Genomic DNA, 19932 nt, shown 5'->3' with positions numbered 1-19932 from the left:
ATAATTTTATATATATTATGATGATGATGATGATTTACCCACCTCTTCCCATGGACTGAGGTGAGGAACAACAAGAACAACAACAGATTAACAAATATACAACGTTAATTAAAAACAATATTAGTTAAAAACACACATCAGTTTAAAAGGACAGATAAGACACATACATATTAAGTAATCATTTTCAGGAGAAGATTTTCAGGAGAAGGCTTTCTCTTGGACCCACCGAAATCACAGGCACGAGAGAGAGCCTTCTCAGTGGCTGCTCCCACCCTCTGAAATGTCCTTCCACAGGAGGCGAGGCTGGCCCCCTTCCTGTTAGCTTTTTATCAGCAAGCCAAGACATTTTTAGTTAAGCAGACATTTGATATATAATTCATATCAAGGTGATTTTTATGAAGTAGGTGAATTTTCATTATAAATAAATAATTTCCAATTTCTTATTCTGGCTATTTTGGAAATTTAACAAGAATCTAAGACACAATTAATTTTTCTCTGTAATCCAGATTTTCCTATGCGATATCAAGCAGAATTCTTTATTAAAAACATGAATGTTGAAGAAATGCTGGCAAGTGAGGTTCTTGGAGATTTCCTTGGGGCTGTGAAAAATGTTTGGCAACCAGAGCACCTGAGTGCCATAAACATCACCTCAGCTTTGGATAGGGGAGGCAGAGTCCCACTTCCTATTAATGATATGAAAGAAGGGTAAGTAAGTAATGGTGTTAGCAGAATATTTACACCTTTTAAAAATTAGCTCTGATTGAGATTTTTTTAAAAAATTAAGCTTTGCTGTCCTAAAATATGTTTTTGTGAAATTTTCAGACGGCAACATGAAACTTGTTTTGTATTTTGCTTCCAGCTTTCATGTGCTTATATTTAACAAGGTGTCATTATAGACAATAATTTTTCTCACGTATTTAAGAATGAATTTTGTATTAGAAAGCAGAGTTTGAAACAATGAAGAAGTGAACACAGGGTATAATCTTCAGCTCCAGGCCATTGATCAAACAATGAAGAAGTGAACACAGGATATAATCTTCAGCTCCAGGCCATGGATCAAAGATTTGTGAACAACCATCCTAAAACTGTCAATGTTTCTTTGCAGAGTCTATGTTATGGTTGGTGCGGATGTTACTTTTTCTTCCTGCTTACGGGAAGTTGAAAACCCACAAAATCAGCTAAGATGTAGTCAAGAAATGGAACCTGCCATAACCTGTGATAAAAAGTTTCGTACTCAATTTCACATAGACTGGTGTAAAATCTCTTTGGTGAGTTACTTGTTAACTTCACTGTGGAACACTCATAACTATAATGTGTTTAAAATAATATTATGGAGGGTAGATGCTACTGACACATTAATAATATATTAGGAACACAGGAAATCTCATACTGAGTAAGACCCTCAGACCACATAGCTCGTTGGTGTCAATTGATTTCCTCAATTTCAGGCAGAATCCCCCCCCCCCCGCCATTTGAAAATCTTAGGTATTCTCTGGTGGTTCCCATACAAGTTACTGGGCCTGATTCTGCTTAGCTCCTGAAATCAGATGAAATCAAGACAGTAAAACCTGGATTGCCTTGGAAGGTGGTGGAATCTCCTTCAATTCAGATCTTTAAATAGAGGTTGCATAGTCAAGTGCTTTAGCTGCATATTCCTTCATGGCAGAAAGATGGACTTAATGGCTCTGAGGGTCCCTTCCAACTCTTCGACTGTGATTCTAAGAGAGTTCAGGATGGTGTGTGAACCTGTTATATGAGCACCAATGGATAGGTACAATGGACTAAGCCTTTTTCATTTGTAGTGCTGATTCTCTGAAATAGCCTCCATATGGAAACCTAGTTGTTCCTGATACTGTACGCTTTTTCAGTGTCTGGTAGAAACCTGTTTCTTGGAAGAGTTCACTGGGCAGGGGGCAGCTCAGTTGAACTGGATTTTTTTGTTCTGTTCTTTTGATGTTTTGGTTATTAGTTACTCTGTGTTTCTAGCCACTCTGAGTTCCTCTGCTGCAAGTCCTATTTAGGAGAAAAGCAGAAAATAAATCAAATGAATAAATACATTTCTAAAACAAATGAATATTTTGCCCTCGGTACACAGAACTTAGAAACATTAGAGGAAAGCATTTGAAGACAAAGATGGATGATGGATAGATGGACAGATAGACAAAGATAATGTGCATTTCAATGTAAGTGGAAAGAGTTTTGCACTGTTAACAGAATGTCCCAACTTCACATATACACTGACGGGATCTGAGCTGACAGTGACTGACAAGGAAAGACTGACTAGGAAAGAGATCTTGGGATTTTGATGGGTAGCTTAATGAAAATGCCAACACAGCATGCTGTAGCTTGAAGAAGGCAAATTCCATGGTGAGACTAGAAATGAAAATAAAATTGATAATAACATTACCCATGTATGATCTATGGGCCAGTTTCACTTGGAATACTGTGTACCACATCTCAAGAAAAATATTGTGAAGCTTGAAAAGTTGTAGAAAGGGGTAACTAAAATGAGTAAGGGGACAGAGTAACCCCTCTTGCCATTTCAAAATGGCAAGTAAAGAAGATATAATACAGGTGTATGAAATGATGCATGTCATGGAGAAAATACACACAGAGAAAAGTTTTATCCCTTTCTCATAATACTTCATGTTCTGTGTAGGGTTTCCTATGGACATTTGATTAGCCACTATGAGAACCATGTAATAGAGCATGTGCTTAGAATACAAAAGATCCCAGGTTGAATTCCTGACATCTAATAGAATTGGAAAATACTTCTGATCAAGATCTCATGCAATCTCTAAGTTACTTAAGAATTAGCATTAAGAAATAAGACTTGGTAGTTCTTTGAAGCCCTGGAATTTGCTCTGTAAGCCTTGTTCAAGCTTCTGTTTTCCTCAAGGCAACACAATCCTTAATCTTAGATAATAACCAGCAAAGCATTGCTAAACAAATCCTTAGTTGTGATTATGTTTCATCTGTCTAACTTTCCATGCAGGGAATTCTGAATAGTGTTTATGATTTTATGCAATTCCCATTGCCTGGGAACTAGAATGCTCGTGGATTTTAAAGAGCTAATATGGAGATTGAAACCCAAGGTTAATAATTATAAAGTAAGTTATAGAATTCTTGGGGATTTCCTCTCTTCTAGTTCTGCCCCCGGCCAGCTATAGTCCATATACAGTGGGCTTTTGGTATTCACTGGAGTTTGGTTCCAGGACCCCTATGGATACCAAAATCCATGGATGCCCAGGTCCCATTATGGTGTCCCTTATATAAAATGGCAAAATCAATTGCTTTTTGGATGTTTTTTTGGAGGGAATATTTTTAAGTCATGGATGGTTGAATCCGTGGATGAAGAATTGGTGGATATGGAGGGCCAATTGTATATGTAGCTGAAGCTTAAAGGGAAAAAAATCATGTGTCATAACGGATGCTCTACATTCAGATCCTCATCCCAATTCAGCAGCCAGGATTTTCAGCCCATAGCCTTCCTCAGATTGTCAGAAATAATGCTGATCAGCTCTCCTTGCTGAATAGGTGATTCGGCATTACTGCCTGCTTTTCTAAGAGATATGGATCCCTTTCTCTAGTATTCTGAAAAAGTATCGGGGGAATCCTCAGTCAAGATCTCAAGCATCCATACAGTATCTTCACTACTATCAAACACAGCAGAGCCCTGTAGCAGATGTTGTGATGAACTGAGGAAAACCCTTGACAGATGTCAGTCTTCAAATTCTGCATTTTATACTCTTAAGTATTTTTTGGCCCATCCCAATGGTTCATCACATGGAGTTAAAAGCAGATTATGGTGCAGGAGCTTAACGTTAAAACCATGTCCAGTTTTCTCACGTGGTTTGTGACTCTTTGGTGATTACAATGAAGTAGATTGGCTACATTAGACTGTTCCAAAATGAAAACAAAAGTAATGAACCAAGTGAGTTTCCATTGTATTTCTATGTTACACTAAACTGTAGTTTCAGGCTACGTGCATGAACAGAAAGGTGTGAACTGTGGGTATTGTGCAATACCCATCTTCTTTTCTCATTCCTTTGTGGCCAGGATGAGGAATCAGCCAGAATTCAGTTTCCTTTCAGCAGATTAATGGCTTGTTTTTCCACATTCAAATCAAGACCTGTGGCTTAAAGTAAGCTCTAGTTTGTTAAACAAGGAAGGCAGGAAGAGTTTTTTTTATAAATGATTTGCTTAGCAGTTGACTGGAGCTTATTTTAAACAACAGTTCCCTTTTCTTTTTGCTCGTGGTTTAGCATTATGAGCAGGCACTGTACTTTAAATAAAAAGACCAAAAGTATTGCTTTTCTTTAATTTTGGTCTTTTTTTCCCCTGCAGATGAATTTTATGGTGCAAAGCATGCTTAAAAATAAATTGTGATTTTGGTTGCCTAGTGTTTAAGCTTTGTTGGAATGAATGGAGGTTGTCAGTTGCACTGTTTTCTGGACTTTGATTCCCCCCTCCTTTTTTTAAAAAAAAAGTTAAATTACTTCTTGTCTTTTGGTATCAGGTTGATATAACACAGCACATTTTTACCTATCAAGAAGTGATTCGTGGTGAAGGCATATTACCAGATGCTGGCGAATACAAGCCCCCTTTGGAAAGTCTGAAAAGTCGGGATTATTATTCTGATTTCCTCATTACATTGGCAGTACCCTCTGCAATAGCACTGGTGCTTTTTCTAATACTTGCTTATATTATGTGCTGCCGAAGGGAAGGAGTGTGAGTACTTTGAATGCTTTGCAAATGATTGTATAATTTTGCAAGTTCACAGGCACTTGAGAAATTCAGTAGTTGAGCTTCATTCAGTTCATAAAACAGGTTTAATAATTTCTAAAACATGCAGTAAAATTACTCCAATTAGTCAACTTTGGTACTAGAAATATTTCTTGATTTATTATGAAACTGCAAAACTGAGGAACTTGGCCACAAAACTACTTAAATGCCATTAATTTGAAGCTAATTCCAGGGAACAACATCTCTTAACAATTAAAATAAAACTGATCAATATTGTGAACTGAATTTAGGGTTATAAAAGCTAAAAGCATAAAATGAAAGCAGCAAGCAACACAATTTCTTCCATTTTACATACACATATTCTAGGAACCTTTCAGCCCAACATCTATCCTTTTAACCTGCATATTCACTTCTCTGTGTATGCGTCTTCCATCTCTGTCATTCTTTATGTGCTTTCACCCATGCTTTTTCATAAACGTTATGGTAAATGCTCCTAAGTTGCATAAATGGTCATGATCCAAACAAGCTGTATACATGGAGAAAACAGAATCCCTTACAAGCAGCTGAAGTCTTGTATGATATACCAGAGTTGCTCACGATGCTAAAGAGGCAATCCTCTGTTAAAATATAGTCTGCCTCTTTGGTTATTAGAGCTGCTGTGGCAAATCTTCAAAGGCAGCTTCAGGGTGCACAGAGTTGTTGGCTGCATGTCTTCACACACAGCTTCTTGGAATCATGACCATTTGTAGCAGGGTCAGCATTTCCACATCATGTACTATTTCCATCAGCAGTTAGATTTAATGTTCCAAATATCAATGCTATTATTTAATTCATAACTTTTGTTTTATTTTTAGGGAAAAGAGAAACATGCAAACACCAGAGTAAGTGTCTTCTTTCCTGTTATTTTCTTCCATCAGTTAATTTTCATTTCCCAGTAGCTTGTCATGCTTCATACATGTATACCATCTTCATTCTCCTTAACTTGTTCTTCATCTTTGTGATGGCTGCTTTGAAAAAAATTGTAGCAAGTAGGATAAAATAAAAAGGGTTTAAAAGTTCATAATAAAACAGGTCAGAAACCAAATATTAATAGTCATTTCAGGCTTGTGATTTACTGCCGATAATTATATAAGGTAAAGGGAAAAAATAGTGAAAAGTTTTAAGTGTAACCTAAGCCAAAGATAAAGCAGGGGTGGGGGACCTTTGGCCTTCCATTTATTTTGGTCTTCAACTTCCAGAAGCCCTAGCCACCATAGGCAATAACAGGCATTGTGGGAGTTCTAGTCCAAAGCATCTAATAGGCCAGAAATGGTTTACCCCTGCTATAAAGCTTACCAAATTAAAAATAATATTTCCACTTGATTTCATGGAGTTTCATCTACATACCAAGAATACTGCAGGCTCATACAGTCATTTAAATTTAACCCTCCAAATGCTTTAGACTTCATTTTCCCAGAAGTCCAGCGAACATATCCAAAGATCAGGGATTCTGAGAGCTGAAATCCAAAACATCTGGAGAGAGTCTTCTCTAGAGCACATGTAACTTATCAAGCCGTTGCCTAGGACTGCAGCCAGGGAAACAGAGATGATGCTATATGAATGATTGTATATAATTTGTCTGTTTTTTCCCTCTTCTAAATAAGTACTATGGTCTGGTCCATGGACCAGTGTTGGTCCATGAACCCTTGCTGGCGGTCCTTGGTGAGTTTCCAGGAAAGAAAAAAATTGTAGCCATTGGGTACAAATAGTACCAGTTTTTGGCACACTGGAGAAAAATAATGATAATAATTGTGGATCCCCCACATCAGGTAGCTTGAAATGCATTGTTCTAAACAACAGTTGTAAGGGTGGGGATGCTGTTGCTTTGAGTCTTTGTGAAAATTGCCCTCTTTCTCCAAAGTTGCTTGTTGGCCAAGAGAGAAACTCCTGTTGGTGTCAATGTGGGATTCCTTACTGGAGCTAGTTGCTGTAGAGGTAGGGGTACATCTACATTGTAGAAATAATGCAGATTGAACCACTTTTACTGCCATGGCCCCATCATACAGAATCCTGGGATTTGTAATTTTGTGGGGCACCAGCACTCTTTGGCAGAGAAGGCTAAAGACCTTGTAAAACTACAAATACCAGGATTCCATAGGATGGAGTTGTAGCACTCAAAGTGGTATCAAACAGCATTATTTCTACCATGTAGGTGTACCATAGGAGAGGTTTTTTTTACTGAAGGAAAGGGTTTACTGCTCCCCCCCTTTATATTCTGTTTCCATACAGATACCCCCACCTGAAGGGGGAAAAAGTAGACATGCGTAATGCAAACACACATTGAACGTTGGGACTTTAGTGAAGAGTGTGAACTGGATGCTGTCAATGGGCTTTATAAGTCCCGGCACTTCTCTAAAAAGAATTATGGGTTTTGTTTTTTTCCTTTTCCAGATAAAGTTGAATCTGGAATTTGTTTATAAATGAATCTTCTGTTTTGAAACTGGTTTGTCATAATCTGCCAAATTACTTGAAATTCTGTGCAACTTGTGTGCTGTTTGTTTTTACAAGACAAGCAATTCCAGTAAATATGGGGGGAAATGTTGTTTCCTTTTTATATAGTATCCAGCTCGTCCACCACAGTGCAATTCAGAAATCCACAAAAGAACTTCGGGAAATGTCTAAAAACAGAGAGATAGCATGGCCTCTCTCAACGCTTCCAGTATTTCACCCAGTCACTGGTGAGATTGTACCACCGGTTCACCCAGACAGCTATGACCACACTAGCATGCCACTGATGCAGACACAGCAGTAAGTATAATTAAAGATGTCTATAACTCAAATATTTTAATTATGTTTTGTTGTGGACCTGCTGACCTCTTTCATTGTGCAGATAGCACTGGGGACTTCATGCTGTAAGACAATTTTTGATGCTTTAAAACAGCAAGTTTCATGTTACACAATCCAGTAATGCACTTTTGTAAGATGTTAGTTATAAGTTAAGCTCATTAAATTTTTTTAAAAGAAAACTAAAGCTGTGAAGAGCTCTAGGTCATATTTTATATTGAAAACACAATTAATTGAAAACTATTACTCCACATAGGATGAGCTACAAAATGGTGTGGCGTAACTTTTAAGACAAATGCTTCTGTTCCTGGTTCAGACAGCCTTATTTAGGCTTGACATTTGCTATAAATAGTTATGATGCGACAACAAAAATGTATTGAATACTGCTGATGTAGTGTAAAACACAGTAGTTTCCTGAAAGTCAGAGCAGCTTCCAAGAAAGAGATCCCTTTATATAGGGTTGAACCCAAAAATTCTCTTCCCTTCAGAGGCTTCAGAGGTTTTGTAAATAATCCATATCATCAAACCGTGACCACCAGTGCTATGTTTCAAGCCTTGAACATCAAGGCAGAAGCCTCATAATTTCCTCATAATGGATTATGTATTGATTGTTCCACACAACCATTGTGTTTGAATGGCAAAATTGTACAACTGAATGCACATTCACATGTAACTTTGTACAGAATGTGATGTTCTACATTAGACAAGAATGCCTAGCTGCTTCTATAGGGGAACTTAATGTGGGAGATCAGCAGGATTCTGAGCAGTATCTCCAAGTCATTGGCTTCTCTTGAACTGTTGCTTGCCATCAGGGATCTTGGAAAGTTTCTTCTTCCTCCTGCTGCTCCTTTGGGTACTGGGAAACAGAAGAAACAGGTTTTTTCTGGGCTTTGGCTCAGCAGGAGTGTTAGGCAATGGAGATTATCAGACAGGGGATGGGAGTGAAACCCGTTCTTATCCTGTCTGTGACAGAGATCACACGAAAGACATTCATACATTCACGCTGATCCTGTCATTAAACTGTCAGTGAAGTAGAACTGCGTTAACACATTCTTCCGTTAATACAAAATGAAGGCCAAGGACAGGACAATTCCACTTCACTGATGGGACAATGGCAGGATCAGCGCGATGCCATGTGGAAGTCTTCTGCATGATTGCAGTTAATCACAGTTTAATGATGGGACATTGACAAGATAAGCGCAACATCGTATGAAAATCTTCTCACAATCGCGCTATAAGAACAGGAAGAGGATGGGACAAGGGTGTTCCATACTGTCTGATAATCTCCAGTGTTGTGGCTGTGTGTACTTGGATCTCGATTGAAGCCATATAGAAGGACTTTTTGGCAGGAACAACCCTTTGTATGAGAGAAAAAGAGTCATGAACCAACAGTTGGTTGAAATGCAGATAATGTTTGCTAATGATGATCTTCAAAAAATTCATCTGCAGAGGGATCTTGTATAACCTCTGAGACTAACTAAAAGAGAGACGTTGTAGACGCATTCCCCCATGCATCTGAGGAAATAGGCTCAATTCTATGAAAGCTCATGCTACCAACTTCACTCTTTCAGTTAGTCTGAAAGGGGCTACAAGATCCTTTTGCATACTGATTTTGCAGACTAACACATCCATGTCTTTGAATTCAAAATGTTCATTAGCCATAATGGATAAAATCTTTTATGTTAAATAATTCAATGGATCAAATGTTTGAATGAATGAATCTTCATTAAAAAGAATACATGTCCCTTGACACCAGGTAGGGTGTCATGGCTACATATTGCTGCATGGGATATTGAAACAGATAAGCTGGATTCACCATTTGGCGCAATTCAAGATGTCCGCCAGCAGAATAAGATGGTTTAAAATGGCCTCCTGCAACTGAAGATTTTAGAAACTTGCAGCTCTTTAAAGCTATAAAATACCTCACACACTCTAGAACTGTCTAGAAATGTTCACAGCAGTTATGGTTGGTTAATACTGAATTTAACACCAACTATTTGGGGATTTTTCAAATAACAATAATAATTTATTTTGACTTGGCACAACCATCACCACTCCCAGAATCTCACCTCCCTCAACCTCTAAATCTTCATTTTCTTCCTTTGCTTCAGCAATCACTTTAGTCTCAGGCCCCGTGGAGGTGCTAAGTGGAATTAGCACATCAAGCCCTCAGATCAGACAGCTCCTCCACCTAATTTAGATTCTCCAGTTTGAGGGTAAGAAAAGAGAACAAGGCTGGCAGTGAAAAGGTAGCTGAGTCAATGGGGAGGTGAGAGGAACAGCAGATGTTTACCATTCCTAATGACTCCTGGGACATGGGAGACAAGGGAGTGCCAGCGTATTTGATAGTCCTGATGAAAAGTCTGTACTTAGGGCAAGAAGCCAATGTTAGAACAGAATATGGAGAAACAGAATGGTTGTTTGGCAAGAAGGTCAGGCCAGGTTGCATTTATCAACCTACTTGTTCAACTTGTATGCAGAAAAACATCTTATGAAGAGCAGGTTTAGAAGGTGGAGGAGGAGTGAAAATAGGAGGGAACAACAACCATCTAAGATATGGGACTGACACAATATTACTAGTGGAAAACATCATAGACTTGGAACAATTGCTAAGGAAGGTAAAAGAAGATACTGTAAAAAAAGGCTTACTGTTGAACATAAAGAAAACAAAAATAATGGCCATGGAGGATCTGCATAAATTCAACCTAGATAATGAGGTAATCAACATACAGTAGTTAAAGAGTTCCCATACCTTAGATCAAATATTGATCAGAATGGAGACTGCAGTCAAGAAATCAGAAGACTTGGAATGGGAGGAGCAGATATGAAAGAACAAGACAAGATCCTAAAGTGTGAAGATATACAACTGAACACTAAAGTGAGGATTGTTCAATCCATTGTATTCCCCATCACCATGTACGGATGTGAAAGCTGGATAGCGAAGAAAGCCAATAGGAAGAAAATTAACACATTTCTGATGTAGTGTTAGATTAGAGTGCTTAGGATCCCATGGATGGCCAAAAAGACAAACAAATGGATCCTGTAACAGATCAAATCTGAAATTCCCCTAATTGCCAAAATGGTCAAATTGAGGCTGTAGTACTTTAGCCACATCATGATAAGGCATGACTCATTAGAAAAAACAGTAATGTTAAAAATGTAGCAGGTAGTAAAAAGAAAGGAAGATTGCATGTCAGATGGCTAGACTAAATTAGGGAAGTCATGGACCTGAATCTACAAGACCTGAGCAGAGCAGTGGAGGATAGGGAGTCTTCGAGATGTCTAATCCACAGGATCGCCATGAGTCATGGTCAACTCGGGGGCAGTTAACAACAAATGGCTCCTGGAGGAACAGTAAGGAAAACACTGGTGTCTATTAGAATCTTTATGTGCTGCATAGGCTATTTAGGAGAATTATGAGATTAATGTGGGGTGGGGGAACTGGAAAACATAGATGGGAGTTGGTGAGAATGTGAAGACAAAAATGGTTTCAAAACTAGCAGGAGCAAAGAGCTGTCCTTGGATCAGGGTACAGAAAATGGGCGAAAGAACCAAGGGTCTACTCAGCTAAATTTTTGGTCCTATAATTTTTGTCTTGCTTTGGCAATGATGGGCATTAGCACATGCTTGAATGTTTCCTTTGCCACAAAGAGAGAACTTGGGGTTACCCACACTGTTTAACAGTGAAATGTGCTGCTTTGGCATCTTCGGAGCTTTTTAAGCAGAAGCTGGATGGTACTCTGTCAGGATGTCTTTGATTCTGTATTTCTGCATGGCAGAATAAAGTTAGATTGGATGGCCCTTGGGATCTCTTCCAACTCTGAGTGTATGATGATGCACACAAGAGAGATGAGGCATCAACTGGCAGTAAGCAAAGGACTACACTTGTCTCTCCATATTCGCTAGAGTTAGGGGCACAAGAACCCCATGAATATGGAAAAAACGCAAATAACAAAAACACTAATTTTACCTGAGAGGACACTTCTCTAGGAAGCTCTAGGTCCTCCAGTCCAACAGACACTGACCACAGAACTGCACTGGAGGAGCTACAAATGCCTAGTAGAGTGTTCTCTCTAGGAATATCTAGGTCTTTCAGTGTAAATTTTAGTTTGACCACAGAGTTGCACTGGAGGACCTAGAGAGAACATATTAATCAAATCTGTGACTAATCAAAGCTGCAAATATCAAAGCTGCAAATATGGAGGGATGAATGTATTTGTTAAAGGCCATGTAAATACCCCAAAGGCACCAGATCCTGTTTAATCTTGGATGCTCTGCAGAACCAGCCCTGGTCAGTAATTGGATAGGAGACTGGCAACTAATACAGGTGCTGTAGGGTATATTTCAGAGGAAAGAACTGGCAAAATCACCTCTGAATATTGCTTGCCAAAAAAACCCCTATAAAATTCATGGGGTCACCATAAGTTGAAAGCACATACAGAGAGTATTCATGTATTGGCTATGGGCAGCTGCATTCTTGATATAAATTTATGAAAAATGTGATCCTGTGGTGGGAGAGAACTATAATGTTGCTTGCCAAATATTTTATAAACTGTTCCTAATAGTGACAAAAATGTTCCTAAGAATTAATCTAGTTTCATTCTTGCGTGTTGAGTCATATGCCCATGGTGATCATGGTAGATTAAGAACAGCTTGGGCCAGACTGAATTTGGTATACAATTTGCTGAAGAAATACTGTATTAACAGTTGCTTTGTAGGCAAATGAAAGAACACAATCCTTCTATAATTCTAAGTGCCCCCTGGTGGAAACATTTAGTTGCCAGCATACCAGACTTAGAAATAAGTTGTTAATTACATTATAACTTGAGTGGCCATTTGTTGATATTAATTATATATCTTTGTAGAGCATTGGAAGGGGAAATGTGTGTATATATATGTGTGGGTATGTATATATACATAAACAAATCCATTTATTTTTATTTCTTCTGAACTGTTGCCCTGGTCTAGACCTTATCAGCATACAGCAGATCCTTCTTATCCACAATGTTTCCATTCTGGACTACTCTGCAGATGGCAAAAACTGTGAGACCTCAAGTCCCACTCTCCCAGGGACATGTGCATGTGCGGCCATTGAAATCAATGGAGCTTGCTGTACACAGATGCTCAGTACATAGTGGCAGGCATATTAGTGTTATTTGTATTGGATTGATTCCAAAGGAAGCCAAAATGCTTCTGGAACATTCTAAAAGGTTCTGAATGATGCACTGCATGGGCACAGGATAATCCATTTGTATGAATTGGAGAGACCACAAAGAACTGGACATGTCCTTTTCTCTGCAATTGGAAAAAACAAAAAACAATCTCCATTAGGGCAATACCAGCCCTAATGCCAGGTACCTTTTAGAACACTAATACAGTTTGCCTTCCATACTTATAATACACTGCAAACTATTGAGTTTTTCAGAACATTTAATCAGGCAAGATGGTAAAAAAAAGGAACTAGGAAGGATGGATAGCCAAGGAATCTGTGTGTGTGTGTGTGTGTGTGTGTGTGTGACAAAGACCACAAAAATAAATTTATAATTCCAAAATGGGTTATAAATCAGTTTTGTGTGTTTCTTGCCAATAGCGTGCCTACTCAGTATATAATAAATTCTGATTTTAAAATCCATAGCCACCTCCCTGTTCTACAAACCTTTGGGACTTATCAGTTATCCATCATCTCTGGAATTTTATCATATTCCAGGAGTAAAATTAGGAAAACACAAGAGACATCTTTTTAAAAGGATGTGTGGATTTCTAGATTTCTATATGGCAACAAGTTGTCATAAAGAAGAAACACAGTAGTTTAATGTTGCCATTCAACCTTTTTAGAATACCGAATTATTTCAGAAAAGAAGTGTTGGTTCTTATTGTTTAGATTTTGTAATAGCATTCATTAATTCATGTAAGGAGATTTTACTTATTATTTTTTATAGGAACCTGCCACATCAGACTCAGATTCCACAGCAGCAAACAGAAGGTGACTATTATTATTATTTTTAAAAAATCAGAATCATATTGTCTGTATGTGCCCTTCTTCAAAGAGCCAAATATTTTCATTTGCAGCTGTCTCAAAGACAGCCATTAAAATAAAAATAAAATGGCAAGCACAAGGTGTTGAAATACAATAAAACCAACAAAGTCTTATAACATCTTAAAGACTAATGCATTACACAGCATAGGCTTTTAGGAATTAGAATCCACTTCATGCATTGAATGGAGTTGTGTAAAACTGCCAACTTTGAATAACCAGTTCATGCTTCCTGTGAAATCTTCTCCCCCTCCAAAAAATTTTATGCTACCATAAAGCTGCTTCCCCCCTCCCATCTTTTTTCAACGATCGTTTTTGATGCAATAGACTAAGAGAGCCTATCCATCTGTTATTCAGATTCTCTTTTCTATTATTCTGCTATTTTGGAATAATTCTATTCCAAATTATTATTCAAATAGAACAAACTTTTACAATTGAGGGAGAAGTTATATGCACTTTGATGGACTTAAAATTCTTAAGCAGTTTGGAGATTTGCACCTGAATCCATTTTAAAGGGCACTGTATTCAAAACTATTGTTTTTTATTACTGCTTTCGGGGACTGAAGGAGAATTTCGAATGACAACATTCCAGAGATTGGAGGCAAGTATTACATTAATGCTGCTTGGTTAAGAACATTTACTAATGGTAAATTATTAAATTAATCTAATCTACATATAAATAAATTTGGGCTCTATTCATCCAGAAAATTAGGCAGTCTAAGGTTTGCACATCAGTTGTCAATGATGTCTGAGTTCTATGGTAAGGATTGAAAAATCCTGTCCTAGATTCTCCATCTATAATATAATAGTATATTTAGTTGGCTTCTGATCTTTTTAACATGTCTGAATTGTCATTTACAGGTAAATGGTATCCCTGAGGAAAGAAAACTTACGGAAGCAATCAATTTGTAAATAAAGCTGCCAAGATCATATTTTATTTCCTCATCTGTTCCAATGAGGCATGAGTTTCACTGATAAACGTGTGCATGCATGCAGTATTAAATATTCCAGTGTGCTATGATGCAATTCCATATTATTAAATGTACTGTATCATTTTGTACTCCTGACATTTTCAACAAATTTGTAAAAACTTAACTTTTATATTTGTTATATTAAAATATTTAAAATAAACAAATATTAAACTATTACTTCTTTCTTACAGATTTTTAAGTAGTATCCCATTATGTATAGAGAAATGGTACAAAAGTGATAAATGGTAAATCCAAAATAATAGTTGAGTAACTCTTAGAACAAAAAATCCTGCTGTAGATGCATTCCTCTTTATACACATGAACCACCTAGAGCCCTAAGATCTTCAGGAGAAGGCTTTCTCTCGGTCCCACCACCATCCCAGACTCGCCTGGTGAGAACACAAGAGAGAGCCTTCTCAGGGGCTGCTCCTTCCCTCTGGAACTCCCTTCCACAGGAGACTAGGCTGGACCCCACACTGCTGGCCTTTCACAGGCAGGCAAAGACATTTTTGTTTAAACAGGCCTTTTGAGATCTGGCAGGCTTGGTTTTATTGGGAGATGAGAGGGTTGGACTTGGACTGTTTAATTTTAACTCTGTATGTTTTAAAATTTTATATTTGTAATTTTTATATTTTTATGATTTTAACTGTACAATTTTAACTGTTATGTTTATATATGTTCACCGCCTTGGGTCCCATTTTGGGAAAAAGGCAGGATAAAAATATAAATAAATAAATAAATAAATAAATAAATAAATAAATACATACATACATACATACATACATACTTTCAGGGCTCACCTAACACCTTTTACTGCTGCCCTTCACACCACTAAATGCACAGGACCTTCAGCCCATTAAGTTCTACGAGTTTAGATGGAATATCCTACAAATGCCCATTCTCCTCTAGCATCAGCTGTGCAATAAGTTAACAAAGCTGTTGAAACTTACTGGGTTTTCTGGTTTTAATGTCGATTCATTTAAAAACACTTGGCTTTTTAAAAAAATTCCGCTTCAAACATTACATTAAAAAAAAATCCCTCAGTCTGTCAACATTTATATTTTATTGTGCAAAACCACAAATGAGAATAAGCATTGTTTTTGACCACTAAGATGCCCATATAAATTCCTGTTCATTTATAAAAGGTAAGAAAGAATGACACTTTTTTAAAAAAAAAGATGGCAACTGAAATTAACAATTTTTGTGAGTTTTTATAAGCTGCTTATTCTTCAGGTGAAATTGTTAAAACAGTTAAAAATATTCCCTCATACTTTACTACAGGCTAAGATACTACTTATTTCAGTAGATGGTAGTAAATGGAACAAATAAGCACCCAAGTGTCATCAAAATTTGTTCAGCTGAAGTAAGCAATTCTAGGATCTGCAGATACTTTCTAAATTCAACAGGACAAAAGTGAACTAGTTATGGAGATCTTTTTTTACAATCATGTAGGCAGATATCAGAATACATGTGCTATCTTCTGCATAACCCTTCTGCTTAAACTTTTTTAGTATTCTCACAGGTTGTAGAGTACATGTCCTTACACAAAACGTAAATTATAGGATTTTTTTTTAAAAAAAGTAAACTCTTTTGCTTAAATGATACACCTTTCAGTACAAAAATAAAGCACCCACAGCACATTTATTTAAATTACTTCATATTTTCCACATAATTTTAAAAGAAAATATACTTTATCCCACATACAGTAATAGCAAACAAGTGCAATATTTCAAACATAAAAAATAATCCTTAACCAAATCTGTACAACAGATAAATAAAATATCTACAATTCTTGTTTTATAAACACAACAAAACCCCCACTCTTCTCAAAGGTTCTCTCACACTGTAATGTTATGGATGTCATTTGAACCTGCGGCCTATGACTTTCCAACCATTACTATAGTGCTCAGCTAAACAGAAATGAAACATAGAAATCAAATGCTTCTATTAGTGGCAAAGGGCAACTTTTGATACCAGTGAAAACAAACAGGCAAATGAAAAAATAGGATTTACACATTGTTGTTTGTTAACAGAGTAGGAAGGTTCAACTTAAGCTTTAAATGAAACAAATGTGGTCTATCATTCTTCAGTGAAGTCTCCCCAGCCCAATTATACTTGGCTATGACCCTGCATCACAAGATTCTTTGCATGACAAGAAACAGGCTTCCTATAAATTGAAAACCATATTGTCCATCATTACATGTATACACATATGCATAGAAAACAATACTGTCTATTCATTATTCAAGTGCTCAAATCATTGGAAACATAATCATTACAGGAACATGTTTCTTAAAGCCAAGACCCACAGGAGTAAGTACACAGGTATTCAGCTAAGATATATATTAATAAGAGGTTCCTTTGCAAGAGGAACGGAAACCTTTTGACCATCCAGATATTTACGACCATAGGCACCCATGCGAGCTGGGACTTCTGAGAGTTGGAAATAGAAACAATTAATGCTCTTTAAAAATTTGCAATGGGCACCAGGAAGAAAAAAAGCATCCCCTGTACACAAACTATTTTCCCACTAATAAACTTTGCACCTGTTCTCAAATTACATTATGAAATTGGTACTGTTGAAAAAGTAGTCTGACAGTTGTTGGGTGCCAGCTTCTTAAACTTCTAAAAAGAAAACTGCATGAAATTTGATCATGCATACACTATTTGGGATTAAGACCCATACATTTCAAATAGGTTACAGAATGCTCCATAGTTTGAACTCTTATTACAATGTGCCCTGTGATCCTACTCCAAAAAGTTAGCATAGTGAATTCACTGGGATAAAGAGTCAGTGAAATACGTTCAATCTGAAGAATTTAAATTACATTCTCTCCTTTAATCTAAATTGCAACATTTTTTCACATCCGCAGCTTAGTTATGAAAGAATAGTCTGAGAATGTAAGTAATCCTAAATACTTACATAGAAGCATAATGTATCATTTTAGAAAGGCCAATCGAGAATGAAAAATCACTTAATCAAAAAGAAACCAACCTCCTTCCAAATGAAAAGAAGGTAATGGTTATACACTCCATATAAGTTTTAGGTACCTGACCTCTTCAGTGTAGTATGTGTGATATAAGATTCTTATAAGAGCCAGTGTGGCATAGTGATCTGTATGTTGTACTATGACTTTGGAGACCAGGGTTCAAATCCCTGCTTGGCCATGAAAACCCACTGGGTGACCTTTGGCAAGTCACACTCTTTCACCATCAGAAATCCATCACAGGTTCGCCTTAGGGTTGCCATAAGTGAAAAACAACTTGAAGGCACACAACAACAACAACAGGGGCAAAGCCTATATAGAGTTATTGCCAATGGGAAACAGTTTAGTTGTATTCTAGCTACTTCACTCCTCATGTGTGACTACAATGATACACAAGAAATAGAAGGGAGAAATTATAGGAGAATGGCTGAAGACTCTTAGTTTTCAACGAACATATGACACTAATATTGTAAGCTACAACTGACAAGATCCAGGATGTACTTCCTTATTAAACACCAGCAGAATCAGAACCTTCTTTCCCTCACCCTCATGGGGCAACCCACCATGGTACCCAAAGCCTGCTCCATAGGTCTTTCCAGCTCTCCAGAGCAGACTTTTAGGGAACATGGGAGCTAAGGGTGGATCACTGATCCTAGCAGAAACAGCAGCACCCAACAGAAGTACACAGTTGGGATCTGGCCAAAGAGATATTTGGATATGCTGAAAATAGTAATGAAATAAACCACATGATTTTAGAAAAATCAAAATAAGGCTATGCCAACATGTCAGTTATGAAACACAGAAATTACTGAAAATGATCTTCACTGAAATGCTATGCTATTCATTGTAAACATGGATGTTAAGAGCTGAAATCCAATTGAGTTCCAACTAGAGTAGATCCACTGATTCAATGGGGATTGGGTAAATCAGTACTCATGGAAGTTCCATTTATTTAATGCGTCTACTGTAGTTGGGACTAACAACTGGAATTAGGCCTATGCTTTTGATAAAGTGATTGTTTTCCCTCAGTACTTGAAGGGTTTCCTAGACATGTATTAGTTACAGTAACTAATACAGAGTTATCAGTAAAACATGCTACTAACTTTCAGAAACTCTCCAGTTACTATAGGAAAAATCTGATCGCACATCAATGCTGAACTATTTAAAAACACGGTTGTAGACATTAAGCCAATTTGTATGGGTAGAGTGCTGGCAGTAAATGAACTTCTGTAAGCATGCTATATGAGGACAGGAATTAAATTCCTTCAAGGGGGTGGATTATTTCTTGCAACAAAAAATTGCTTTAAATATACAAACAGTATGCTAGTAATTTTTAACAATGGATAATGCCTCCAGATAAAATGTCTCTCTTCAGCTAAACTTGCTTGATTTTTATCTTTATTTTTAGAAAGAAATGTAAACAGAAATAACACTCCAGTAGAAAAGACGCATTTTCTTCACATGCAGTTTCTGTTTTCATTAGTGGGTGGATATCCCCATGCTAAGTAGTGAAATTTCTACAATGATAGTCTTCATATGACATCTTTCCTGTATAGTCCACAGTCATAAAAGTTGTGAGGGTTTTGTGTAGTTCCAGTTGATTTTACTTAAGTTATTTTTTGGCGCAGTCAAACACAAGGGAAGCCCAAAGTGATGCTTTGGGGATTTGTGAGAAATTACCTTGATTGTTCTTGAACTGATGATAAAAAGAGAAGTCCAGAAAAAAATAAACCTACACACAGCAACCTTTTCAGTAGAACTGCATTATCTTTTGGGATAACAATCTGTGCAAGATCATTTGTGATCTGAGAAATTTCATGTGCCACACATACAAATATAAAAGTGCTGACAATAATGTTGAGCATGGGATTTCCTGGAATAAGGACCAAGATCCCCTTGGTATCTGCTGCCAGCCAGATGTGGTACTGGCAGATGAAAAGCTGGAAAAGAAAATAAAGAAGAATTAGGCTGGGGAAATAGGTCTATTGTGACCAATTTTAATCTATGAGCTCTCTCTTAAAATTATGTTATCCGTAAAACATGGCATAGCAGTGTGAAAGGGCATTGCTTATCATGAACCACAAAGGACTTCACTTCATTAACTCAATGGGTGCAACATACATGCTTCTTATAACCTATGGGTTTTCATCATATTTAGCTGGATGGGTGGATGGATGTAGAGGATTCCTTATTTTATCACCAAAAAAGCCCTGGAGTGATATTACATTGCACACTTTGGGGGGTTAAAGAAAACTAGTGGTAGCTTCCAGCTATCCTTATACTGACACTATCAAGTAAGCTTAAGGAGCATCATCATGTAATGGTGATTTAGAATGTACAAGATACCCTGTAGTACATAATGGTGGATCCC

The 19932-nt window shown here is 37.2% G+C and overlaps 2 protein-coding genes across 5 annotated transcripts in view; one reads left to right on the top strand and one right to left on the bottom strand.

Moving 5' to 3' along the window:
* SGCE (sarcoglycan epsilon) overlaps positions 1-14748 on the top strand; it is a 45060-nt gene extending 30312 nt beyond the window's left edge. For 2 of the 4 annotated variants that reach the window (XM_042471807.1, XM_042471804.1), the window contains exons 5-12: positions 507-705; positions 1106-1268; positions 4520-4731; positions 5601-5627; positions 7345-7533; positions 13509-13552; positions 14170-14204; positions 14465-14748. In XM_042471807.1, the coding sequence (XP_042327741.1) occupies positions 507-705; positions 1106-1268; positions 4520-4731; positions 5601-5627; positions 7345-7533; positions 13509-13552; positions 14170-14204; positions 14465-14515 (920 nt within the window). In that variant the 3' untranslated portion in view covers positions 14516-14748. The remainder of the gene's footprint in view (positions 1-506; positions 706-1105; positions 1269-4519; positions 4732-5600; positions 5628-7344; positions 7534-13508; positions 13553-14169; positions 14205-14464) is intronic. The other 2 variants (XM_042471805.1, XM_042471806.1) reach the window with 2 other exon arrangements.
* A 1448-nt stretch (positions 14749-16196) lies between these two features.
* The window catches only part of CASD1 (CAS1 domain containing 1), a 44939-nt gene continuing 41203 nt past the window's right edge, over positions 16197-19932 (bottom strand). The window contains exon 18 of the mRNA XM_042474100.1: positions 16197-19501. Within this exon, the coding sequence (XP_042330034.1) occupies positions 19238-19501 (264 nt within the window). The 3' untranslated portion in view covers positions 16197-19237. The remainder of the gene's footprint in view (positions 19502-19932) is intronic.

This window comes from Sceloporus undulatus, chromosome 6 (genome assembly GCF_019175285.1).
Source record: "Sceloporus undulatus isolate JIND9_A2432 ecotype Alabama chromosome 6, SceUnd_v1.1, whole genome shotgun sequence".
Taxonomy (NCBI): Eukaryota; Metazoa; Chordata; class Lepidosauria; order Squamata; family Phrynosomatidae; genus Sceloporus; species Sceloporus undulatus.
The sequence above is the reverse complement of the archived record's forward strand: the minus strand, read 5'-3'. Positions and strand labels throughout refer to the sequence as shown.